This window comes from Pneumocystis murina (assembly GCF_000349005.2).
Source record: "Pneumocystis murina B123 chromosome Unknown supercont1.4, whole genome shotgun sequence".
In the NCBI taxonomy this organism is placed as follows: Eukaryota; Fungi; Ascomycota; class Pneumocystomycetes; order Pneumocystales; family Pneumocystaceae; genus Pneumocystis; species Pneumocystis murina.
Genome location: NW_017802362.1, coordinates 233,666 through 259,062, shown reverse-complemented (window position 1 = coordinate 259,062; position 25,397 = coordinate 233,666). Strand labels below are relative to the sequence as shown.

General features: G+C 25.9%; 11 protein-coding genes across 11 annotated transcripts; 4 read left to right on the top strand and 7 right to left on the bottom strand.

Annotated features, from left to right (window-relative positions):
* Positions 1 to 59: 59 nt before the first annotated feature.
* On the bottom strand, positions 60 to 2,642 carry PNEG_01500 (hypothetical protein). Its single transcript, XM_007875249.1, has 11 exons — positions 2,459 to 2,642; positions 1,965 to 2,411; positions 1,768 to 1,915; positions 1,586 to 1,722; positions 1,444 to 1,541; positions 1,120 to 1,397; positions 953 to 1,078; positions 561 to 902; positions 377 to 506; positions 183 to 327; positions 60 to 137 (listed from the first exon to the last, which is right to left on the bottom strand). The coding sequence occupies exons 2-11, from the start codon at positions 2,156 to 2,158 to the stop codon at positions 77 to 79; spliced, it is 1,659 nt and encodes a 552-aa protein (XP_007873440.1). The 5' UTR covers positions 2,159 to 2,411; positions 2,459 to 2,642; the 3' UTR covers positions 60 to 76.
* Positions 2,643 to 2,754: 112 nt separating this feature from the next.
* PNEG_01499 (V-type ATPase, A subunit) lies at positions 2,755 to 5,396 on the top strand. Its single transcript, XM_007875248.1, has 15 exons — positions 2,755 to 2,798; positions 2,875 to 2,881; positions 2,932 to 2,999; positions 3,043 to 3,108; positions 3,152 to 3,236; positions 3,281 to 3,300; positions 3,344 to 3,676; positions 3,723 to 3,874; positions 3,919 to 4,081; positions 4,127 to 4,335; positions 4,380 to 4,434; positions 4,476 to 4,706; positions 4,751 to 4,838; positions 4,886 to 4,988; positions 5,034 to 5,396. Exons 1-15 carry the CDS (start codon positions 2,796 to 2,798, stop codon positions 5,299 to 5,301), a joined length of 1,851 nt encoding a protein of 616 aa, XP_007873439.1. The 5' UTR covers positions 2,755 to 2,795; the 3' UTR covers positions 5,302 to 5,396.
* A 36-nt stretch (positions 5,397 to 5,432) lies between these two features.
* PNEG_01498 (hypothetical protein) lies at positions 5,433 to 7,254 on the bottom strand (the record flags this gene model as incomplete). Its single annotated transcript, XM_007875247.1, has 8 exons — positions 5,433 to 5,614; positions 5,664 to 5,754; positions 5,798 to 6,013; positions 6,056 to 6,530; positions 6,582 to 6,759; positions 6,804 to 6,958; positions 7,011 to 7,111; positions 7,159 to 7,254. 8 exons carry the CDS (start codon positions 7,252 to 7,254, stop codon positions 5,481 to 5,483), a joined length of 1,446 nt encoding a protein of 481 aa, XP_007873438.1. The 3' UTR covers positions 5,433 to 5,480.
* Positions 7,255 to 8,071: 817 nt separating this feature from the next.
* PNEG_01497 (hypothetical protein) lies at positions 8,072 to 9,818 on the bottom strand (the record flags this gene model as incomplete). Its single annotated transcript, XM_007875246.1, has 13 exons — positions 8,072 to 8,135; positions 8,179 to 8,330; positions 8,374 to 8,491; positions 8,541 to 8,673; positions 8,720 to 8,915; positions 8,960 to 9,007; positions 9,048 to 9,115; positions 9,161 to 9,202; positions 9,245 to 9,263; positions 9,321 to 9,410; positions 9,455 to 9,492; positions 9,537 to 9,666; positions 9,711 to 9,818. The coding sequence occupies 13 exons, from the start codon at positions 9,816 to 9,818 to the stop codon at positions 8,105 to 8,107; spliced, it is 1,173 nt and encodes a 390-aa protein (XP_007873437.1). The 3' UTR covers positions 8,072 to 8,104.
* Positions 9,819 to 10,661: 843 nt separating this feature from the next.
* PNEG_01496 (vacuolar protein sorting-associated protein 1) lies at positions 10,662 to 13,531 on the top strand. Its single transcript, XM_007875245.1, has 16 exons — positions 10,662 to 10,800; positions 10,858 to 10,942; positions 10,985 to 11,001; positions 11,052 to 11,272; positions 11,315 to 11,383; positions 11,430 to 11,448; positions 11,495 to 11,633; positions 11,678 to 11,717; positions 11,766 to 11,985; positions 12,027 to 12,506; positions 12,551 to 12,657; positions 12,702 to 12,756; positions 12,798 to 12,989; positions 13,032 to 13,098; positions 13,141 to 13,225; positions 13,269 to 13,531. The coding sequence occupies exons 1-16, from the start codon at positions 10,672 to 10,674 to the stop codon at positions 13,432 to 13,434; spliced, it is 2,091 nt and encodes a 696-aa protein (XP_007873436.1). The 5' UTR covers positions 10,662 to 10,671; the 3' UTR covers positions 13,435 to 13,531.
* Positions 13,532 to 13,788: 257 nt separating this feature from the next.
* PNEG_01495 (hypothetical protein) lies at positions 13,789 to 14,418 on the bottom strand (the record flags this gene model as incomplete). The annotated part of the gene is made up of 4 exons (XM_007875244.1): positions 13,789 to 13,944; positions 13,989 to 14,167; positions 14,212 to 14,270; positions 14,318 to 14,418. 4 exons carry the CDS (start codon positions 14,416 to 14,418, stop codon positions 13,789 to 13,791), a joined length of 495 nt encoding a protein of 164 aa, XP_007873435.1.
* Positions 14,419 to 14,713: 295 nt separating this feature from the next.
* PNEG_01494 (hypothetical protein) lies at positions 14,714 to 15,939 on the top strand (the record flags this gene model as incomplete). The annotated part of the gene is made up of 4 exons (XM_007875243.1): positions 14,714 to 14,841; positions 14,891 to 15,254; positions 15,298 to 15,773; positions 15,816 to 15,939. 4 exons carry the CDS (start codon positions 14,714 to 14,716, stop codon positions 15,937 to 15,939), a joined length of 1,092 nt encoding a protein of 363 aa, XP_007873434.1.
* A 380-nt stretch (positions 15,940 to 16,319) lies between these two features.
* On the bottom strand, positions 16,320 to 19,435 carry PNEG_01493 (hypothetical protein; the record flags this gene model as incomplete). The annotated part of the gene is made up of 11 exons (XM_007875242.1): positions 16,320 to 16,667; positions 16,710 to 16,835; positions 16,882 to 17,277; positions 17,322 to 18,118; positions 18,164 to 18,386; positions 18,425 to 18,528; positions 18,573 to 18,720; positions 18,766 to 19,035; positions 19,082 to 19,169; positions 19,215 to 19,321; positions 19,370 to 19,435. 11 exons carry the CDS (start codon positions 19,433 to 19,435, stop codon positions 16,320 to 16,322), a joined length of 2,673 nt encoding a protein of 890 aa, XP_007873433.1.
* A 186-nt stretch (positions 19,436 to 19,621) lies between these two features.
* On the bottom strand, positions 19,622 to 20,842 carry PNEG_01492 (hypothetical protein; the record flags this gene model as incomplete). Its single annotated transcript, XM_007875241.1, has 6 exons — positions 19,622 to 19,919; positions 19,969 to 20,132; positions 20,176 to 20,244; positions 20,289 to 20,363; positions 20,415 to 20,754; positions 20,805 to 20,842. 6 exons carry the CDS (start codon positions 20,840 to 20,842, stop codon positions 19,622 to 19,624), a joined length of 984 nt encoding a protein of 327 aa, XP_007873432.1.
* Positions 20,843 to 21,493: 651 nt separating this feature from the next.
* Positions 21,494 to 21,965, top strand: PNEG_01491 (cytochrome c oxidase subunit 6, mitochondrial; the record flags this gene model as incomplete). Its single annotated transcript, XM_007875240.1, has 4 exons — positions 21,494 to 21,540; positions 21,594 to 21,633; positions 21,690 to 21,840; positions 21,886 to 21,965. The coding sequence occupies 4 exons, from the start codon at positions 21,494 to 21,496 to the stop codon at positions 21,963 to 21,965; spliced, it is 318 nt and encodes a 105-aa protein (XP_007873431.1).
* Positions 21,966 to 22,007: 42 nt separating this feature from the next.
* Positions 22,008 to 25,237, bottom strand: PNEG_01490 (hypothetical protein). The gene is made up of 7 exons (XM_007875239.1): positions 25,083 to 25,237; positions 23,773 to 25,028; positions 23,273 to 23,728; positions 22,840 to 23,229; positions 22,592 to 22,792; positions 22,311 to 22,547; positions 22,008 to 22,268 (listed from the first exon to the last, which is right to left on the bottom strand). The coding sequence occupies exons 1-7, from the start codon at positions 25,123 to 25,125 to the stop codon at positions 22,050 to 22,052; spliced, it is 2,802 nt and encodes a 933-aa protein (XP_007873430.1). The 5' UTR covers positions 25,126 to 25,237; the 3' UTR covers positions 22,008 to 22,049.
* Between the last annotated feature and the right edge of the window lie 160 nt (positions 25,238 to 25,397).

Sequence of the window (25,397 nt, the reverse complement as noted above, 5' to 3'; positions counted from 1 at the left end):
AAAGATATTTGGAATTATATTATGAAATGTTTTAACAATATGTATTAAATAAAAATCATCTTCAGTTTCCTTTAAATTAATCTAAAAGTATGTCATCATAAACTTTGTCTTTTGACAAGGTAGAAGATTTAGCCCATCTAGAAAAAATTAAGTATTTATAATGTATTAAAATAGTTTTTTACATTCTAACGGTATGATCGTCGCCAGCAGATGCAAACATTACAGGGTTAATTGGACTCCATGAAACCGAATTTACAGTACCCTTATGACTTTTGAGAGTTTCAATTAAAGAACCATTTTCTCTATGCCAGACATAAACTTGAGAATCTAATAGCATAATAATTTATTGAAACAAAAAAATAAAAAAAGTACGAACCTTCGCTTCCACTAAGGATGAAATTTTCTTGAGCACCCCCAAAACATGACCTTATTATATAGTTGCCCTGATGTTGTCCGGCATATTTTTTAACAACCTGCATTTTTTCTAAATCCCAAAGATAAACCTCCTGAAAAATATTTAGTTTTGAAATAATATATATAGATATTTATTGAATGCATACTTGTGATGATACATTAATTATTGCAAACTTTGAATCTTTTGAAATACTAACACAAGTTAAGTCGCTTTGCATTAGAAAGCTAAATTCGAGGGTTCTATTTAAAAGATTATAGACATGAAGCATTTTTTCTGTTCCACCTGCTATAAATTTTTTTCCATCTGGAGTTACAGCAAGATCATATACTCTTGATCCTTTCCACTGATGAATTATTATTCCATCAATATTCCATAAAATAACTTCCATATCTAAACTAGCTGTAATGAATCCTGATCCATCAGGAAGCCAAGAACATGATGTCACAAAGTCTTTATGATGTGTTATTGTTTTTATGCATGTGCCAGACTATAAAATTTAGATTTTATATCTAAAATTCTTATTTATAATAAAACTACCTTAACTTCCCACAATTTTGCCATATGATCTTGACCACATGTTAAAATTAATTCATCATTAGGAGACCAATCCACATAAATAACTGGCTTTTCATGTTCTTTTAATATGTATAAAGGTTCATAAGTCTAAAATAATGAATGAGATATATTAATTAATATTTAAATACTTGAAGATTCCAAATAATAGCAGTAGAATCTTTTGAAGCAGATGCTAAATATTTTCCATTGTGGGAAAATCGAGTACACCATACCTCATCTGTATGATCTCTAAGAACTTTGATAACGGTATTAGGAAATTGATCTTTTTCACAATGATGATCTGAAAGCAATGAAGAAAAATTGGAATCTGTGTGATATAGACATTGTGATATTTGATAATTTTTTGCTTGTATTAAAAGATTTATAAGTCTTTTTTCTGGAATCATTAAAGTAGGTGATATATATTCTACAATCAAATTTAAAAAAAATATATTTTAATTAAGTAATTTTACTTGAAATTTGCTTAAGAAGCTTTTGACGCGAAATCCCATTTGCACCATCCCACGATGCTCTTCTCTTAAGATCATTTACAGATGATGACATAATTAAACTTTAAAATGCGTTAGAAAAAATGAACAAGAAAAACATGCATACCTAGTAAGAAAATGTAGTCTTTCTTTATTATAATCAAGAGGACTAAGTTCTTCTCTCAAAACTGAAAGCGCCTCTGGCATCTTCTTCTCTTCTAAAAGTTCTAAGAACTTTTGTTGTCTGAGATAAAATAAAATATTCTGTAAATATTAGTTTAGATAATTAAAATAGTATGAAACACAAACCGTCGGAACTTCTTCATTAATATAAAGAAAACTAAGTAGTTCTTCTGCGTGTTTCCAATCCCCAGTAAGGATAGATTTCCTAAATTGTAAAACATGCGTGGATTCGACTGAAAACCCAGATTCTTGTTCTAAATGAGATACAGAAGACCTTTGTATCTTAGCTAAAATATTATACATGAATTTCCTCATAAACATACTTGTATCCAAAATCTTTAAGTGTCTGTAATATTAATCTTATGATTTCTTCTTTTTCAATGGGATGATTTTTTAATAATTCTTTTTTTTCATCATGTATATCTGATATAACGAAATCATTATCTATTTGATTTCCAATATCATTTTTTAACGATAAATTACTATTAGAATCTGAATTAATTTTCTCTTGTTTCATATTAGAAGAATTGTCTGTTAATGATAAGGTTCGCGCTCTTTTACTAGGTCTATCTAGTATAAAGTCACCGGATTCTGAGTTTCTCGAGCTTGAGTACTGACAATATGATCCCTTCTCAATAAGTTTTTCTAGTATGTTGTTCTCCAGAGTGTAGTAATCAATGGAATCTGCTTTTAAACAAAAATAAAAGATTTATAAAATACTAAAATTAATTTAATTTTTTACAAAAAAAAAGGAGTTAATTGGATTCTCTCTATTTATAACTGTAAGAATTATTCAAAGGCTTTATATTTTCCATGCCTATACACTCAAATAATTGTATAAATTAAAAAACCCTTATTTGTTGATTTTTTGCCCAATTTTTATCCTTTTTTTTCGCTTTTTTTTGTCTGGTTTTTTATAAAGTTTCTCTATTATATGATTTCTTTTAAATTTTCTTCTTTATGGGCAATAAATAGTCTAATTTGATTCTTATATATTATTTTGAGGTTTGGATTCTCTGCAATTGGGTCGTCGAAAAGCTGCTAAATATCGATTAAACGATGACTTAACAACGTCAAGATATTGTAGAGGTAGTCATAAAAGCAGAAAAGAGAGTCATTGTAAGATATAAAGGCTATTTTTTAATTAATATAAGATGGTAAGATATTTATTGTCCTTTTTACAAAAATAAAAGGGAAAAAATGATAAGAATTGGCTAATATTATGAATTTTAGGTGGGATGTAATTAAATAATTAATAAAGATGAAATTGTGTTTTATAAGGTTTTTTAGGTATTGAAAATGCTAAGAAATACTTGGTTAAACTAAGAGATGCTGAAAAAGAGGGTGATTTTGGCTTCGTAAGTCATTTTTTCAACATTTTTTGGTAAGTAAATGATATAGGTATACTCTGTCTCTGGACCGATTGTAATTGCAGAAAAAATGATAGGAGTCTATATGTATGAACTTGTACGTTTTTTTTTTTAAAAAATAAAAATCTTACCAATAGTAGGTGAAAGTTGGTTATTATGAGTTAGTAGGAGAAGTGATTTCTATTAATTATGATAAAGTAACTATTCAAGTTTATGAGGAAACAGGTGAATTTTATAATTTTTGTATTTTTATTACTTAAGTAATATAGCTGGTATTGCAGTAGGAGATGTATTAAAAAAAGATGTGTATTATTATTTAATGACTTTTTTAGCCTGTTCTTCGAACACATAAACCTCTTTCAGTGGAATTGGGGCCAGGATTATCTGGAAAAATATATGATGGTGTACAGCGATCACTTCAAACGGTTCAATTACTTTCAAAGAGTATCTATATTCCTCGAGGTATTTATACAGACGCTTTGGATCGTTCTGTTCAATATGATTTTTCTTCTTGTAATTTTAAAGTGGGCGATCATATTACAGGAGGTGATATATTTGGTTCAGTTTATGAAAATTCTTTTCTTTCTGAACATAAAATTTTATTGCCTCCTAAAGCTAAAGGAACTATTCTTTATATTGCAGAAGATGGGTCATATTCTATTGATGTATCTTGTCTTTTTTTATTAGATGCATTTTTATGATATTTTTAAGGAAAAAATAATTGAAGTTGAATTTGATGGAAAAACAACATCATATTGTATGTTTCATCACTGGCCTGTTCGGACTCCTCGTCCTGTGGCGGAAAAGATTCCTGCAGATACTCCATTATTTACTGGACAGCGTGTTTTGGATTCCTTGTTTCCGTAAATAATCTGACTTTTTATAATTTTAATAATTCGATTTATAGATGTGTCCAAGGAGGAACAACTGCTATTCCGGGCGCCTTTGGTTGTGGAAAGACTGTTATTTCACAGTCATTATCTAAATATTCTAATTCTGATTATATTGTTTATGTTGGATGTGGTGAAAGAGGTAATGAAATGGCAGAAGTATTAATGGATTTTCCTGAAGTATGGGATATATTTTTATTTTTATTAATTATTAAGCTATTAAAGTTGTCAATCGAAATTGATGGGAAAAAGGAATCAATTATGAAGAGAACAACTCTTGTTGCAAATACATCAAATATGCCTGTTGCGGCTCGTGAAGCATCTATATATACCGGAATTACACTTTCAGAATATTTCAGGGATCAAGGAAAAGATGTTGCAATGATGGCGGATTCTACATCAAGATGGGCAGAAGCTCTTCGTGAAATATCTGGGTAAAGAATTGTTTATATTAATCTAAAGAAATTAATTGTTATAGTCGTCTTTCAGAGATGCCTGCTGATTCAGGATATCCAGCTTATCTCGGTGCTAAAGTACGTACAAATGATTTGTTTAATATGATTAATGAAAATAGTTAGCATTATTTTATGAACGTGCAGGAAAAGTTATCTGTTTAGGAAACCCAATAAGAAAAGGTAGTATTTCTATTGTTGGAGCAGTATCTCCACCTGGAGGTGATTTTTCTGATCCTGTAACATCCTCGACTCTTGGTATTGTTCAAGTATTTTGGGGATTAGACAAAAAACTTGCTCAAAGAAAGCATTTTCCCTCCATTAATTGGTCTATGTCCTATTCTAAATATTTGGTTTTCCTTTTTTTTTTTTTTATTGAATTCCTTATTTTCTCTAGAATACATTACAACCTTGGTATGAAAATAACTACCCAGGCTTTATAGAAACTCGTAATCAAATAAAAGAAATTTTACAGAAAGAAGAAGGTATTTTATATGTATATATGAATACTTAATTATTAAGTATTTTTTAGAAATGATAGAAATTATTAGATTGGTTGGAAGGAATGCATTATCAGAAGTCGATAAAGTTACTTTAGATGTGGCAGGATTGATTAAGAATGACTTTCTTCAGCAGTAAATAGAAAGTAATTATTAAAATAAAACTAAGTAAGTTTTTAGGAATGGATATAGTAAATGGGATTGCTATTGTCCTATTTGGAAAACATTTTATATGATGAGGATCATAATTAGCTATTATCAACAAGCGCTACATATAGTAGATGATTACAGTATCCCTTGGAATAAAGTACGAGAAAGTACTTTGGAAGTCTTTCAAAAACTTAGTTTTATGAAATTTGAAGTTCCAGATAATGAACAGGAGGTATCAATACGTTATGAAAAGCTTTTAACAGAAATCTCGGAATGTTTTCGAAAAATTACAGAATAGATAAAAAAACAGCTTTAGAATCTTATAACCCTTATTTATATTTTTAGATAGAATTGCTATTTTATTTAACAATGACTATTTGTTTCAATCCAAAAATACCGTATTTTATTTTATATAATTATTTATTGATCCCTAATATTTACAAATAAAAATGATTGAAATTATTTTTTTATATAGGATTATAATAAACCCTGATTTTTTAAATCATTATAAACCTTTTCAGACATTACATTGCCTTGATCATCTTCCATTTCAATAGTTGATTCAAGAAGTCTATCGCTATTTTTTTTATCAGATTTAAGTTTTTCCCATACTATTTATTAACTATTATTTGAAGAAAAAATAAACAGAGATTAACTCACATGCCAATGCATCCTCTATACCAGTAATTTCTTTAAAAAGAATAGAATTCTGAATACCTAAACACCGAAGTCCATGAACGTGTCTCCATTCCTAATAGTTTTAATGATATGTTATATAAGATAATATTTTAAACCATAAAATGTTTATCAAATGCCTTTCTTCCCATATATATGAAATTACCACAGATTTCGCAAGGATACTCGACACCTAAACCATGTAATTTCCATAACCAATATGGAATTGGCTTTCCATCCCATCCAAGAGGTAACTTTAATGGATTCCATATCCTGTCATCTTCCTTTATTTCTTCAATAATTGTTTCTTCATTTTCTGCAGCTTCAAGCTCCGCCTAAATATTTAGAAAATATTTTTTCATATCAAAAGGAAATACTTGGCGCTCTCTATCTGTCAATGTTTGTTTTCGGACAACATTTCTCTTTGTAGCTTCTCGCTCAGAATTTAAAAGTGAAGAAAGCCTTTGAATAAAATATTCTTTTTTGACAAGTATCCGTTTTTTTAAAAGGTCTATTTTTGGAAGAGGGTGATGTTCATTTGTATCATTGTTTATTTTTTCGTCATTTTTATCTTTATTTTTTTTAGCTTGTTCTGCTTTTTTATGTTTTTTGCTTGTTAAATGTGCATCATAAACTGTTTTTTTTGAATAATTTTTATTACACGCATCACAAAAAATATCTTCACTAATAAGACCAGTATTTACCATAGGAACAATCAGTTCTAATAGCTTTCCTGAATTCCATTCTTTTTCAAAATCAGCTTCAATACCAGATATAATTTTATTATGATCTTCTAAAGGATTGATGCGTTTATAAAATGATTCCAAATACGATTCCAAATTCACCAAATACCTACCATCTATTTAACCTTCATAGAACTAAACTTATTTCATATATTCATACTTAAAATAATTTTCATTTTTAATTCGTGGATGAATACTTGAAAACTTATCATAAAAGTCTAGATATTTGGTATAAGAAATATATTTAACTCCCTTCAAATTCAACCATTGCTCGTGCAATACATTTAAGTCGAAAAAACGCCCATAATTCTCCTCTCCCGAAAATATCTTAGAGATTTCTATTTATCTAAGATTTTCGTTTATATTTAAAATAACTCTTTACCATCTTCTTCTGGACTTTTTTTATATAACTCTTCAAAATTTTCGACTTTTTCATTAGGGTATCTTCTATGAAAATCTTTAATCTCCCTTAACTGTCGATAAAACTCTTCAAATTCACTTCCAGAAGTTGTTAAGGTTTCATTTAATAATTGCGTCCTAAAAAAAGACAAATAAATCAATAAACCCCACATCTAAAATACTAAAATACTTGTCTTCGTTCGTGTATATATCTAAAAGTTTTTTACTTTGCTCTGCAATCCTATCAAGAAATTTTGCAACATCATGTTCTTGAGATAAACGATCTTTAATCTAAAAAAAAAAACTTAAATAACTTTATATTACTTTATAATAAATACCTTCTTATTATCCTGTGCTAGACGGTCTGCAATTGCTTGCTCAAGACGCTCAATATCTTCATGAAGAGCACGCTGACGTTCTAAAAGGCTTTCCATATTTTTTTTGACGTTGAAAAATCGTAGGAGCAGCTTCTATAAAAATAATGAAAAAAATAATGTCCTTAAAATAATAGAATGATATTAGAATATGTTATGAAACTTGGAATAAAAGGAAGTCTTTTATGTATTTTTTCAAAGTTTAAATTTGAAGAAAAATGAAATAATAAATTAAAAAGAAAATAATTATTAATGATTTTTTATGGAAATGTAATTTTAAATGATATTTTATTTGGATGAGTTAATTATGATGTGATGAAAATGTATTATTCTAATAAAAACCAAAAAGTATTAAGAAAATTGCCAGCGACTTTTTAAACCTTCAATCCATCGGATATATAGCAATTCAGCAATAGGACTTCTTGAGTTTTGCTTAGAATAGTTGTCTGTAGGGGATTTTTCATTTGCAGGAATTTCTTTTGTATCGAGTGAAATTTCTTGAGATGATGAATGTAAATTCAAATCGAATGTATTACACAATTCGGTGTTGCTATTGTCTATTAATTATTTTTTAAAAAAAGTTAAGAAAAAAAGCCTTTTTAATTTTTGAATAAGTTTGCGAATAAATAACGCTTCAGCTTTTGGATTTAAAGATGCAAAATTATACCAAGATTTTGCTAATTCATTTAAAGTATTTGAGCAAATATAGATATCCTCTTGAGATTTTAACTATTTTTATTAATTATTATATAAAAAGGGAGAAAATGTACTTCTTGAATAGTTGGATTTAAAATATCATGATAAAATCTATATCCAGGATCTTTATTTGATTGATTAAAAGTTGGTTGGTATAAATCAGGCTTAATTGTATGTAGTGCTTTTTTTTCATCGATAATATGTACTATTAGAATTAAAGATTTGAGATATTTAAAAAATTTATACTAGAAATAATAAATAATTTATATAATAATCATAAGATTATACCTTTTCTCAGTATTTTCTTTAATTATATTATCTTTTTCTAAAGTTATAAGAGTAGGAGAAATTTCGTTTTTTGAAGGATTTGATTGAACATTATAGGAATGTGCTTTAATAGTATCAGAATCATAAACATTAAGATCGATTCGACGTAACGCCTATATATTATTAATGTAAGATGATAAAAATGTAAGATATTACTGTAGTAGTTTCCTGGATATCTTTCCGAATTGTTCCTGTAGATTCGCTTTCCAAAAGAATATTTGGTTTAATGGTATCAAAATTCCATTCTTCATGATTATCGATAGGCAATGTATCTCTATATAATAATAAAAATAAAGGGATAATTATTTGAAATAGTTCTATACATAGTTTCTACATAAGTACGATGAGGTCTATCTCCTCGTCTTATATCCCATTCTTGTCTCCTTTCAAGAAGTTCTTGTAAAAGAGAAGGTTTTCCCGCTGATTTAATAAATTTATGTTTGAGAAGATCCTTGGCTATAAAATGTTAATAAAAAGTAAATGAAAAATGAAAATGTTAAACCTGATGGTCTAGCTCTTGCATCTTTGATTAAACATAAAGATACAAAATCTTTAAATTCTTTAGAATAATTCCCTTCAAGAACAGGAGGTTTAGCCTTTGGAATAAGAAAAAGAACCCTCATTGGATGATATTCTGAAAGAGGTGGTTCTCCACGAGCAAGTTCGATGGCAGTAATACCAAGAGACCATACATCTGCCTAATAAAGTTAAAAAATAAAATATATAAAATAAAACAAAATACTTTATAATCATAACCTGATTGCCTAATAACTTCGGGTGCCATCCAAAACTAAAAAAAATTAAAAGAGAAATAAAAAATGTTTAAATACAGGTGTTCCAACAAAAGTATTACGACGTGATTTGTGACTTGAAAGTTGCGCTGCTACTCCAAAATCCGCTAATTAATTTATTAAAAATAAAAAAATTTAATTTATAAAATAACCTAATTTAACTTGACCTGAAAATGATAATAAAACATTTGCAGCTAAAAATAATAAATAAAATATAAATATGAATACTATTTTACCTTTTATATCTCTATGTATCTAAAATAACTTAAGTAAATCACAAATAAAGAAAAAATATGGAAAAATCAATAATACCTTTCCCTCACTATGTAAATAACAAAGACCTTCAAGAAGTTCTTTACAAAGAATAGCAATTTGTGCCTCTGTAAAAGGTCCTGGTTTAAGCTAAAAACACATAAATACATTTATAAAAAATACATTTTTTATACAAGATCAAGTGCTGAACCACCCGCCATATATTCCATCACTAAATATATAAATATTTAAGTATTATATTTTAAAAAAATATACCAATCCATAACTTATGTCCCTTAACAAACGACGAATAATATTTAGTAACATAACGACTATCACAACCACTTAAAAGTGCAATTTCTTTCTGTATTTCTGTTATATCATCATCTGTAGATTCCAAATCAATCTAATCTATAAATTATTCTTTTTCAACTGTTCAAAATCTCATACCTGCTTAATAGCTACAATTTCACCTGTTTTTCTACGTACTGCTTTCCATACTACACCGAATGATCCTGTACCAAGTTTTTCAAGAAGTGTATACTGCGCATCGTCCATTCTCGTCGAGATCGTTAATGGTCAACAGCCTTATCCATATGTCACGTGATCCTATATATAAAATGCATAAATGAATTATTATGATGGTTAGAAAGGGTAAAGGATATCAAAATTTTCGTTTATTTTATGATTTTTGATGGGTTAAATTTATATATTTTTATTTTTGTTTCAAGAAATTATATGTAAAATTTAATTTAGAATCTGGATATAAATTTATTTGATTTTACCTAGAATACAATATTTTTATTTAGAAAAAAGTGTTAATTTTTGTTTGATAATATTTAAAGATATTTTTATTGAGTCTTTTATTGAAATTTTTGGTATAAATTAAAAATATATAAAAATTTAAAGACGTTTTTAAAGAAAGTTCTATATATATGTAAAACTAAGTTTTATATTTGTATAAAGTCGATCAAGTTCTTTTTTCTACAACAATAAAGAAATATTTATTTTTTGATATTAAGGATTTATATTTATATTGCTTTATTTTTGTTTGTTTCAATTCAAACATTAATTAAAAAAAATTATAAAATAAATCTATAAAAAGAATTGAATATTCATTTTTTTTAAAATTTTCTTATCTTCTATATTCAACAAATATATTTTTATCTATAACCCTTCCAAATTTCCCCTTCTATTCTATCTTTTTTATTCATTTTAATATACATATATTTTCAATATATTCTTCTCTATAGATTTAAAACTCTCATTTATCTAGTTTATCAGATCCTATTCCTTTCATATTCTTTATACACCTTTTTACCAGCAAAAGGCATCTCCAGATGAAAATCGTCAGTCAACATCTCGATTGACGTTAAAAAAACCACTAAAATAATTTATAAGAGAACAAGATATGTCAGGAGAAACAAATGCTCTGCGTGGCGGAGCAATGGATCCTCAGCTGATTAAGACAATCAATCGGCTTCAGGATGCATTTTCAACAGTTGGTGTTCAGAATCCTGTTGATCTTCCACAAATTACAGTGAGAAAAAAATAAAATTTTAAAGAGAAATAGGTGGTATTGATGAGTAAATATTAGGTAATTGGATCACAATCTAGTGGAAAATCATCAGTACTTGAGAATGTTGTTGGTAGAGATTTTCTTCCACGTGGTACAGGCATTGGTAAGTATTTTTATATTAAAAGAGAATGATTAATGAGAATAGTTACACGACGTCCACTGGTATGGAATATAAATATCTATATGAAGTGGTATTGATGAATGGAATGTAGATTTTGCAGTTAATCCACCGGTTATCAACAACAAACAAAGAGAATCAATCAGAAGATGAAAAAGCTACAGAAGGAGAAGGATATGTTAATTCAGATGAATGGGGGGAATTTCTTCATTTGCCTGGGCGGAAATTCTTTGATTTTAATGAAATTCGGGAGGAAATTATTCGTGAAACAGAGTCAAAAACGGGAGCAAAAGGCATTAGTCCGATTCCAATTAAGTAGGAATGTAGAGTTTTTGAATAAAGACTTAGAATCTATAGTCTTAGAATATATAGTCCAAATGTATTGACATTGACTCTTGTTGATCTTCCAGGATTAACAAAAGTCCCGTAAGTTTTATCTTTCAGGAGTAAAATAAGATTAATACATTAATAGTGTGGGTGATCAACCAAAAGTAAACCTTTAGATTGAAAAAAGAATGGTTTTGATCTTTAGATTAGGATATTGAAAAACAAATTAGAGAAATGATTTTAAAATATATTAACAAACCGAATGCAATTATTCTTGCTGTTACAGCAGCAAATACGGATCTTGCAAATTCAGATGGATTAAAATTGGCACGAGAAGTTGATCCGGAAGGTTGGATTATCTTTATTTTTTTTTTTATATTTATTTTAATTTAGGAACACGAAGTATTGGTGTTTTAACAAAAATTGATCTTATGTACTTTTCTCTTTTATTGCGTTTAGATTTATAATATTTTATATATAGGGATAAGGGAACGGATGTGGTAGATATTCTTGCTGGAAGAGTAATTCCTCTTCGACTTGGGTATGTTCCAGTGATTAATAGAGGACAAAGAGATATCGACCAAAAGAAAGCTATCTCTGCTGCTCTTGAATACGAGAGAGAATACTTTGAAAACCATCCTTCCTATCGTTCTAAAGTTCAATATTGTGGCACGCCGTTTCTTGCTAGAAAACTTAATATTGTAATTATTAAATTTCTTTTATTTTTTTTAATAATTATTAGATTCTTATGCATCATATCCGTAATACTTTACCAGAGATTAAGGCTAAAATCTCTTCAGCTCTTACAAAATATCAAACAGAACTTGCACAATTAGGCGATTCTCTCCTTGGAAATAGTGCAAACATTGTGCTTAATATTATTACTGAATTTTGCAATGAATATAGAACAATCCTTGAAGGAAATAGTCAAGATCTTTCTAGTCTTGAACTTTCCGGAGGGGCTAGAATTAGTTTTGTCTTTCATGAACTTTATGCAAATGGTGTTAAGGCTATTGATCCTTTTGATCAGATTAAAGATACTGATATTAGAACTATTTTATATAATTCATCAGGCTCATCTCCTGCTCTATTTGTTGGGACTGCTGCTTTTGAAGTAATTGTAAAACAACAAATACGAAGACTTGAAGAACCTAGTATTAAATGTATTAATCTCATATATGATGAATTAGTACGAATATTATCTCAATTACTTGGAAAACAGGTTAACGGTTGTTTAATTATGTAAAAAATGACTTAAAGATATAGTTATTTAAACGATATCCTTTATTAAGAGAAAGATTTTATCAGGTTGTTATTAATTTTTTTAAAAAAGCTATGCAACCAACACACAAACTTGTACAAGATTTAATTTCGTAATTTAACGTTCTTAATTGATCTTTTGTTAATGTTTTTATAGAATGGAGTCCTGTTATATAAATACAGCTCATCCGGATTTTCTTAATGGTCACAGGGTAATATATATATATATATATATATATTTCTAATTAATTAGGCTATGGCCATTATAAATGACAAAATTAATCAATCAAAACCTGTTCAGCTTGATCCTAAGACGGGGAAACCATTACCAGTTACAAAAGAAAATTCTGTTTCTCAATCTTTAGAACCAGGAACTGATAATGGTGGATTTTTTGGAAGCTTTTTTGCATCTAAAAATAAGAAGAAAATGGCAGCCATGGAAGCAGTATGTTTTGTGTTTATGTATTTATTTATTTAACAATTGTAGCCGCCTCCTGTTTTAAAGGCGTCAGGGACATTGTCTGAAAGAGAAACTATTGAAACGGAAGTAATAAGTAAGTGCTTTATTCTTAACTGTATTGTTTTGAATTATATAGAGCTTCTTATAAATTCATATTTTAACATTGTGCGGCGTACAATGATTGATATGGTTCCCAAAGCTATTATGTACAATCTGGTTATGTAAGTCACTTTTAAATATTTTTTTTTTTTAAGAAAATTATAGATATTCAAAAGAAGGAATGCAAAAAGAATTGCTTGAAAATCTTTATAAAGCAGATATTTTGGATGATATTCTTAAAGAAAGTGAATATACTGTTCAAAGAAGAAAAGAGTGTTTACGTATGGTGGAAAGTTTAACCCAGGCTAGCGAAATTGTTGCCTCAGTATAAAATAGATTTTCTAAATCATTAATATTAGCTTTTTGGAAAAAATGTTATATGTTTAATTCTAAATTCTTAATAAACATGCACAGATTTAATTATTATTCCCAAGTTTTTAAAATGTATATTCTATAATTTATATACAATTAAATATTTTAGATCTTAGATTTTATATTGATAATTTTGACTTCTATTTATAATTATAAATGTATAGATAGAAACAACTTGTTTTCGAAATCTCAAAAATATAACATAATTTTATAAAACATGACAATTAATCCTAATTATTATGAAATCATATATATATAAACGTCCAACTTCTAGATTTTATTAAAAATAATCATTTCATAAATTATTTAACTATTAATTCGAACGAAGATAATAATCTATAACAGCACTGAATGCTGAAAATCCTAAACAACCAATTGCCATTGCCTTTGGACCACTCTTTATAGTAAGTGCTCCACCAGTAAAACATCCTGCTGAAATTCCATTATATATATCATTTTTAGCTCGATACTAAAATATTATTAGACAGTAGATATAATTAAACCCATTTTTACTGATTCAATACAACATTCTGAACCTGAAAAAATCGCTCCAACTGTTGCAAAATTTTTTGCTGATAACCATGAACGTTTTCCCATATCTTTAAATCCATATTTTAACTGTTCTTTAAACGATTTATCATATATTTTATGATCTACTGATATATCCATAGAAATAGAAGACATAAATAGTCCTAAATATATAAATTTCATAAAAGATTGCTCATTTTTTAGCTACCAAAGACACTACCAATTACAAATCCTGTCCCTCCACTTAAAATTGATTTAAATATACAACTTTTTCAAATTTTTTAAAAAAAAAAATATAAAAATGTTTAATATACCTCTCTTGTATATTATTAATTGCTTCAATAATTCTTTTTTGCTGAATTTCCATATTTTCTTCTGATAATATATGAGAAACATCTTGATCATATGGAAGCATGCTTTTTTAAGGCAAAAAAAAAAGCAGAATTAAAATACAAAACAAAATATTTGATTTTTATTCTTTTTTTTTCCTTAAAAATATTTATTTTATTAAGTTTTAAGCTGTTTTTTTTTTTGACGTCTACTCAGCCCAACTTTTTAACGTCATCAAAAAATGTATTAATAAAACCTTCAGAATTCATCAATATTTCTATAAAAAAATATATATTTCTTAATAAATGACTGATTCTAATGGATATTTCTTTAAAATTCTTTTAAAAAAGTTTAATATTCGAACTGGAAGGCTTAAAATAATGAAAAACCTTGAAATACAGACACCAAATTTTATTATATCTTCTTCTAGAGGAAGTGTACCTCATATTACTCCGGATCACTTGAAAAGCAGTGAAATTACAGGTATTTACATGGCTTTGGAGGATTTGTCAGTATTTTTTGGGCCTCAAACATATATTTATGTTAAAAATGAATAGTATTGAATATCCAGCCTTTAATGTAAAAAAAGAAGAAAAAAAGGATTATAGTCCATCATTAAGGTGTATTTCATCGTTGAGGGAATTTGTTCCGTTGTCAATGAATCATTATATTGTACTTGGAGCAAGACGATGTCCATTTAATATTATAAAGCCCAATTCATGGAAAACTATGTATATTGAAGCATCGGGTGGAAACAAATTAATAAACATAAAAGACATAATAGATTTTTATGAAAGGCTTAAGCCGGATATGGTTATTTCTCCAGTTGATATACAGCCTGATAATGTTACTGAAAACAAACGTTTTCGTAGAATGATTGAGCGAAGTGAATCATGGTTAATAGAATTATTAGAAAAAAAGGTTTATAAAATATTTTTTATGAGTTAAAATTCATTATTATCAGCTCAATTCGTTTATTTTTGCATCAATACCTCCAGTTTCCAAAGAATTATATCTATTATATTTTTCAATACTTGAATCTAATGTTTCTGGGATTCATGGTTTAGCATTATATAATATGGAACAATCGAAATTTATTCCAAATTCTTTACTTCATTTACCTTTGCTTTTAATGGAACCTATTTACTCTCCTCATTCAATACTTAATTCTATAGAAAATTCAATAGATCTCTTCACAATTGATTTCATTTCACAATCTTCTGATTCGGGTATTGCTTTTACATTTCAATTTCCGCCCTCTTTATCTATAGAGAAGAATAAAAGGCCTCTTGGAATTAATGTTTTAAGTGAAGAATATAAAGCTGAATTGTTACCTCTTTTACAGGATTGTGAATGTTACACATGTAAATATCATCATAGAGCATATATAAGACATCTATTATTTACAAAAGAATTACTTGGATATGTTCTTCTTCAATTGTAAGTATTTTATGTTTTATATTTTATATTAGCTAAGATTAGACATAATATACATGTTATAAACCTTTTTTTCTCAAAAATTCGAACATCAATTTTAGAAGGGACATTTTTGGATTACAGTAAGCTTTTTAAATCATATTATCAATTTTTTTTTCCAAAAAGTTGAGAAAAAACTAGAAAAAAAAATAAAAGTTATGTGAAATATTAAACAAGCATTTTATTTTTCAAATATATAAATTTATTTATTGAAGAAAACAGGACTATAATAAAGATATGAAATTATTTAATAAAACCTTTTTTAAAAATATTTAAAATTATCAAAGTACATTAAAAATTAAATTTTAATTCTTTTCTCTATAAAATTTTTTGATTTAAAACAAACACATAATTATGTAATTATTTATTCCTTTAATATTCAATCCATAATAATACATTAATGAATTATAAAACTTATTTAATATATATATTTTAATAAAAATGATCTAAAATGATAAATTTTATAATAAAAACAATAAAACAATAAAATAAAACTTCTAATTAAAATAATTAAGATTCTATATCTAATACTGCATATTCAATATTCTCCATTAAGATTTCTATATATGTACTAGTTAATTCTTGAGGAAGTTCCTGAAGCTCTGATATAATAAATTTTAAAATAGAATATGTCTTCTTTTGAATATCTATAAGATTTTTTAAAAGAATTTCTTCGTTTTTTAATCCTCCGCTAGCCAGATTTTTGTTATCAATTTCTAAATTACTTATGTCATCATCTGATATAAAGTACATATGTAAAGATTTTTTAGAATCTTTTTCTTGAAATGATATTATTAAATCTGAAACTGATTTTACATAAACAAAGATTTCCATTATTGAATCATGTATTCGTTTGAACTATCAAAATTATCATAATAATAATAATATAATAATTCTTACACGTAAATTTAAAAAACAATATGTTAAAACAGAATTAATGAATGTATTATGAGCATTAATTATCTCATCTAAATCTAATGCATTTTTTATATTTTTCTCTAGATTCTCTATTTGTGTTTTTATAACCTATTTACTATTAAGAATGATATATAATATATATTTACAAACCTACAATATCAAAAAAATAACTTATTAGTACATTTATTAGCCAATTAAAATATAATTTTATTTGAGATAAGTTGCGATAAATCAATATTGAACTCTTTTCCAGAGATAACTTATTACTGAACAGAAATATATATTTTTTTATATCATGTCTACTTTTAAGTAATTGAAACATAAAATCAAAAATTTTATAATATGCAGACTGAGATGATAAACTAATAATTGAAGTGAGAGATAATGGTAATTTATAATCAATATAAAAGTTATTAGATAAATTATTATCTTTCGAAATTGGCTTCATTCTTATATTGATAAGATTCATATCAATAGAAGAATGTTTCAATGAAATTTGAATCATATCCTGTAAAATAAACCTATCACACCATGTTTTTCGTCGATCCATCTTAATAATTTAATAATTAGTTTAAATTAATTCAATAATTTTACCTCTTCAAAAACAAAGTTTATAAAATTAATTATACTGCTGTTATTATACATGCAATAAATATTGAAAATAGCATTTAAATGCTTTTCAAAATCTGCATTATAAAATAATGCATGATGAAAATTTTTCATAGTGGTATAGTAATTTTTGTCAACCCAATTAAAGATATTTAATAAATAATCATACTCGGAAGATTCACCTAGAATTTCTGATTTTTCATAAAAAAGATTCGAATCAAAGACATTATTCATTTTTGCAGAGAAAAGTTTTAATCGAGTCTCATAATCAGAATTCAATTGTTTAAAAATATCTCTATCAATATCAGAAAATAATATGCCTGATTTAGAAAATATTGAGACTAATAGTCTTTTTAACTTCCCAATAAGCAACGATTTTTGAGAAATTTTCTTTAAAACATCTGGAATAAGCAATTTTCCATCATTAGCTAGGTTAAGCTGGTATTCTGAAAGCCATAATAAATCATTAGGTCTTAATGTAGATTTAATAATAAAAAATCCTTGAATATCGGGCAATTCTCCACAAGAAAACCATGAATCTAATGGTTTCAAATAAGCTTCTAACAAAGCAGATCGTATTATAGTTATTAATAAAAATGTTTGTTGATCACATATAGAATAAAAATTGGCTTTATCAAATAATTTATTCAAAAAATCAGAAATATTAGTTTCAAACGCTGTATCATCAATTTCCGAAATAATATCTGATAAAACAATATAAGGATCTAAAATTTTATCCAAGATATTTTGAAGATATAATAATGTTAATGTTCTTTTCTTCCCTAATAATTATTAAAAATAAAATACGAACCATTTTTCTATTTTACCTAGATTTCCAGCAATTGATTGACAATAGGCTAAAATAGAATCCAAAGATCTAAGTAAATCTTCCACAGAAGAAATAAACACATCCTCCAAATAACTTTTAAAACATGAATTTGATATAAAATTTCGAATTTTATTAAGAATTTTTCCTTTTTTTAAAAACCATTCCATAAAACTTATGAATATTGGATGTGATACTCGAGAAATATCAAAATTTTCATTAATCTAAAAATCTTAATAATTTTATATCAAAATAGAAATACCTTAATATTATCATTATTTCCTAAAAATAGAATACTTTCATTTCCTTGTAACATAAAAATAACCTCACGAACAACATTTGTTTCATGAAGAATGGTTGAAACATCTTGGGAATTTAAAAAATATAATATAAATTAAATGCTTTAAAACCTGAATTATAATTAAGCTTATATACAATACGTTTAACATCATTTTGACACGAAATAGTTCTCCAATATTGCGATGCCTCAATAAAATTAAATTCCTGCATATTCATAGTAATAGATATAGACAAAGGAACTTTAGTAACATTTTCAGTCTATAATAAAATATTAAAAATATCAAAAATAAAGAGAAAAATTACATATACTGTATCCTTTTTTTGCATAAAAGATTTTAAAGTAATATCATCTTTATCTTCCTCTTCCTCCTCTTCCTCCTCTTCCTCCTTCTCATCATCATATATATTAAACTCTTCCCAATGTTCGCCAATAAAGGGGGAATCATTAACTTCATCTATACAGTCTTCATAAATATGATTTCCTACTGATTCTTCATAAAATATCCTTTTTTTCCTGCAAGGATTGTCAGAAAGACTTAAAATTAATGCAACTATATCAATCATTGGATCATTCTGAAAATATATTTAAAAATTATATAAAAATATGATAATTAAATACTTTTTTATCCATAAAAAGTTCATTAAAAAGTATTTCAAGCATTGAACTATTATATTCTTCTGAAAGAATATCAAATTTTTCAACTAAACTTATTTTTTCTTAATCAAAAAGAAAAAAAAAAGAAAGAAAATACCCATAACAAGATCGTTTAGTTTCAAACCTATTAATTGCAATAAATGATGAATCTTTAATCATATTAAGTATTTTATCACGAAGTTCATAAAACAATTTATTTTCATTCTAAAAAAAACAATTTAATTCCAATTTTCAAGGAAAAAAAAGGACAACCTTAATCCCAGTAATATTTTCTATTAGCTTTTCTATTAATTCTAATATTTCTTGCCTTATTTTCATTATAAAGTTATCATATATAAAACCGATGTAAAAAAATATCTAGAAATTAAAGGTACTTTAAATAATTATTGGTAAATAACTCTTTTAAAGATTAAAAATATCCAAGATCTAAAATATCTTAAATTGGAAAAAAGATCATGTATTTATATTATAAAAATATTTAAAAATTTATTTACATAAATATATTTAAATTCTTCTAGAGCGTGTTGTCATTCCTATACTATTTACACCAGTAGAATTTACAACCTTATTACTTAAGTCTTTAAAACTAATATCGTTAAGTTTATGACTCTGACTTTGAATATTTTTATTTAAATTTTTATTAATTACTTTTCCTTCTTTAGATTTATAAGTTGCTACATAAAAACCAATAAACAGAAGAAGATAAGATGACAATAAAAAGCAACCAACTAAAGCAGCGAATTCTTTTCCAGCACAATCTCCAAAGTTCGGAAGAAAAGGAAAGTAAGTATATGCAAAATATCTATTTTATAATTAATTAATAAGTGTCAATATTGTAATAAAAAACATACGTATATGTTGCAAAATAAACAAAAAGGAGATCAAAAATAAATTGAATAATTTGAATACGAGTCACCCATTTCTTCCACCATACTCTAATACCACGAGCACAAAGAAAATAATAATAATACATAACTATATGAACACCTAAATTTAAAATGATTGGAACATATGACTAAAAATTATATAATTAATAAATAAAAGAAAAAAACACATACCACTGGAGTTTGACCAATCAATTGCGTAAAACATAGAAAAACTGTAGCACCATGATGATAACAATGAAGCTATAAGAAATATTATTTAGTTAAACATAAAAAATAAAACTTACAAATTGCAAAGGCTTTTTGTTTAAAAACAAAAATACTGTATCTATCAATTCAATATATTTAATCAAATAGTTGATCTAAATAATTAATCAAATTTATCATTTTTATCAATTAAAATTAATTCATACATAATAAATAGTTACAACAGGTTGTGCCCAGGATTTAGGATTGCAAATCGAATAATATATCCCATGATTCCACACGATAGGAAACATTTGTTCAAAAAGAAGTAGAAAAAAAAATCCTGATATAATACTTAAAAATAAATTATGAATTTGCCAAATTGTATTTAATTTTATTGGTGCAAAAAATCTCATAATCCATTTCCCAACAAGAATTACAACATAATAAGATATAACCAATCCAAGTACTTCTGTCCATGTTGAGAGATATGTTTTTCCTGCTACAAATTCAAATCTTTCGACAGGATAACCAATAGATTTCTTCCAAATTTTTGAAAATATAGACCTAATATTAAACTAAGTCTTATTTTTAAATACTTTTTTTCTTTTTTCTACCACAGATAAATACCAAATGGACGCTCAACAGATATCATTGAGAATTAAACTCAATTTTTATTAATATTTAACGTAAACTATACGCTTAAAATCCTCTTTGAAAACACAATTCAAACGATTTTTCCTTCTATTCATAAGAACTTTATTAATTAGTGCTTTTAAGGCTTTTCTACCTGCGTCTTAAAGGTTTTTTTCAGTAAAGTTGAAAATCGTCCCAACACTTAAATCTTAAGGAAAAAAATAAGTTTTAAAAGAAGCTGAAAAATTAATAAATAAAAGAAAGAAATATAATAAAAAGAATAAATTTATTCAATAAAAATGAAAAATAAAAGAATAAGTTAAGAAATCTTTAAAATATAAAAACATAATATTTATACAAGAAAAATGACATAAATTATTTTCATAGATTTAAAAGTATAGAAAAATATCAAGAAAAGTCAATATAAAAACAATTTTATAAATACTTTTTTACCAGACAACCAAACCTTTGAAAAAAAGAACGTAAAAAGGCTAATAAATATATATAAAAAAAGGTGAAAAAAGAAATCAAATAAAAGGATTGATCAGTTTTATAAATAAGTTATCTAATAAGAAAAAAAAATATGAATATTGTTTTAAAAAAAAGCTTTTTAAATGGGATTGAAATGAGTTTTTTTAAAATAAATAAAAGGATTATAAATCAAATACGTATGTCACATTCACAAGATAGGAATAATTTTGAATCATTTAATGAAAAGTAAAAATATCCAGAAGGATTTGGTTGATTAGATATTGATTAGATAAAAATAGATATGAAAAATTTTTTAAAAATGTTGAAGATCTTTTTGAGGTAAAAATATTAAGAAAATCAAGAAGTTAGGAAGTTTGATACTAAGGAATTGTTAGTTACAACGTGGACTTAACAATGCATTTGCATATGATTTTGTTCCCATGCCATCGGTTATTGAAGAAGCTTTACGAGCAGCAAGACGAGTAAATGATTTTCCTACAGCAGTTAGAATATTTGAAGGAATTAAACATAAAGTTAAGAACAAAAGTTAGTTGAAGAAAATCGAAATATCGATCTAATGAATTTATATAGAACAATATCAACAATATTTAGATGAACTTAAATCACTTCGCGAAGAACTTGGAATTTCCTTAAAAGAAGAACTTATGTAATTGCAGAATATATGTATATGATAAATACGTGAAAAAGTGCTTTGATAATAATATATAACTTATTGTTTTATAATTTTTTATATTTTATATGTTCTCTTTCCTTTCCTTAAACATTGATTCCACATTTTTAAGTATTTTGCAACTAGCTTCTTGACCTATATGGCCAAGTGTAGCTATATTATCACTAAAATATTTAACATCTACAAAAATATACTCTTCTATATTGTGTATGTCTAAAGAAAGAGTATTATATTTTTTTGACAACAGATTTATATAAATATCCAATACTTTGAACATAACGTCCTATGATTTATTAAGAACTTTCAATAAAAATGAAGAATTAACCTGTATAGTATCTTGTTTTAAATATTTTGTTAAAATCTTATTAAGAGTTAATATATCTTTAACAAGAGATTCCATATAACTATGTGCTTTTAAAGTACCATCTTCAGCTTGAAGTAACGGCTTTGACCAATCAAGAGTTTTTAACCCACCTGAGGAAGAGTTCATAAATACATCTAGTCTATCAGTCATAATGCTAACAAATTTCATATGTATTTCTGATTGATGCTCTTGATATGCCTGAACAATTAAATTTTTAAATGAATATAGAAAATATTAATTACTTTTTTAATTTGATCAAATTCGGAAAGATCAAGATTTCCTACATGTCTTTTCATAAACTCAAGAATATAAGAAATTAAATGCATAATCAGAGATAATGAATGAGAAGCCAAGGCTAAATGTCTTGCTGTTATAGTTTTAAATCCAAGTGTTTTTATTGCACCTGCTCCTAAAATTAATTGAGAAACTTTGAAATTATATAACTAAATATATTATTAAAAAAAAGTAAATTTTGATTCGCAAAATTCACCTCTAATAACTCCAATAAATTGTTACTTATATCATAGGCCATTGAAGGAATTAAAATGAAAAATTTTGTATAATTCTGAAAAATTAAAATTAAAAATGCCAAAGATTCAATAATAAAATATTTTTTATCTTCAATAATAACAAATGACTTTTTTGAACTATCGTTAGTGCTATCAACGGAGCTTACATCAGATTTTGAGTCTTCTATTTCATTAAATAAAAAGTCTTTTTTCCATGATATTGGATCAGTAACTGCTGAATCTATAATGCAAAAAATTGCATTTTCGAGTTCCTCTGTGACATATTTTTCAGGAAGCCATCGATCTCTATCAAGAATTAATGTTTCTTGTGACATTTTCTTAGCATGATAATTATTGATTGATTGTTTAACCTATATAACTAAATTTAACTATATTTATATGGAAACTTAATACTTGAGCCAAAACAGTTTTTTGAAGAAGTTCTCCTGATTTTCCTGTTAAAATCTCGCTTTGTGATAAAAACATAGTATTTAAAGAAAAAAAATGAAAGACATTGTTCTCTGAAAACTTGCTATTTTGATAATTTCTAATATCTAAAATCGTAACCATTTCAGATTCAATAAAATTTACTACAGCTATTAAAATATTACTAATATCTATAGATTTTAATGATTTTGATTTATCAGCAAAGTTAAATTCAACTAAATTTGATGTAATATCCAAAAAAAATTTCTGATAAATCGATAGTCTCCGTATAAATAAATATACCAAAGCATAAATTGTACCAATTGTTTGAAGAAAATTCTTTGGAGTCATTTCTTTTAATAAATTTACTAAAATAGTATGTTCTTTAGTTATAGGATTTAAAAATAGATCTACGTCAACCGGATTATTACTATCTAAAATGTTCTAATAACAATTAATTATAATTCAAATAATCTAAAGGAGTTTACATATACTAAAATATTTTTAACTTCTTTTAAAATTGCATCATAATAACTCTTTAATACATCTTCAATAGAATCTGTCATATAAAGCCCTATAATAAGTGTTTCAATTTTTTTTCGTAAATCTTCATCTAAATCAATATACTGTAGACTAGAATTTTTATTGATTTTATTCTTTTTTTGAAAATTTAAATAAATTTCAGTAATAGTTTCTGGAGAAACATATAAAATAACCTGTTTATGGTCTTTTATTAACTCATTTACAAATTCCAGTAATAATTTCTCCCTAATTTCCTCTTTAAAAATCTGCAATTCTTTTCCAAGAGATGAAAGAGCAATGACATTTGACAGAGATATATTGCTAGAACCATCAAGATTTCCTTTTATTTCCTCACTAATTTTTTCTATTATATTCAAAGCATGAACATAATCTTTTTTTTTGATTAAATCCCCAATTTCAGAGAATTCACTCAAAATATTATAGACGTGCTTAAGTGCAAGAGTCAGTCTATCCAAATTCTCTTTCTTTCTTAGAATTTCTATAATTTTCAATCTAGGCTCTACAAAAGTATCGTTATTATTAATCAATTTAGTCCTCAACTCTTTTATTTTATCAATACAATTAGATGATACCTTATGTAGACCCTGCAAATAGTCTATAACGGAGAAAAATAAAGGGCTTAGGCTATTTATCTCCTTTATCAAGTGTACTTCAACAATATCTAAATACCATGATAACTTTTCCTGCAAAATAGAATTATTTGAAAATGTATTACAATTAGAAGAAACAAAATTTTCAGAAGAAATCTTAGAATTATCCGCAACTAGATCAAATATTCTTGAATTTTCAAGCTCAAAGTTAGATTTAAAATAAACTAATGGAATTGATGATAAAGATTCTTCTATCGTTACCAACTTTTTTTCTGAAGAAAACTTAGAAATATATTCCTTATTAGGCCTCAATGATTCAAAATGATTATCAAATGATAAAGAAGACCGACTCGATGAATTTGTATCATAATCATTAAAATTCAATTTTAAAATATCTTTCTCAAGCTCATAAAGATTACCATCTATTTCTCTAAACCTATAAAGACAATATCTCCGATATTCCTGATTAATTTTTGACAAATATTCTTGAAAATCTGAGATTTTGTAGTTTGGAATAGATGTTAAATGTACTGGATGAATATCTTTTGCTGTAGGCCTTTCAGAATTTTCCTTTTGGTACGGCCCGCTTAATACATAACAAATATCAAAAACTAAGACTTATTAACTTAAAATATTAACATAATATTATTATATCTAAATCTTACTTCTGTCTGAAATTAAAAACTCTGAACTTTCTTGTTTTTGCATCAATTTTCAAGCTTTAAAAGAGAAATATATAAACTTGTTTAATAAATATTTACAAATTATTATTACTATTTCTAAAAAATAAGAAATTTATACTGCTTTTTGACAAATCTTAATTATTAGACAGATTTTAAAGGTTTGAAAATGTCTCGATGACGTTAAACCTTTAAATTAAAAAGTCAAGAAATTGGTTAATAAAATTAAGTTTTATGTTATTTTTGAATAGAAACTGTAAGTTATTTTCTTAAGATTTTATACGGTTTTCTTATAATTTT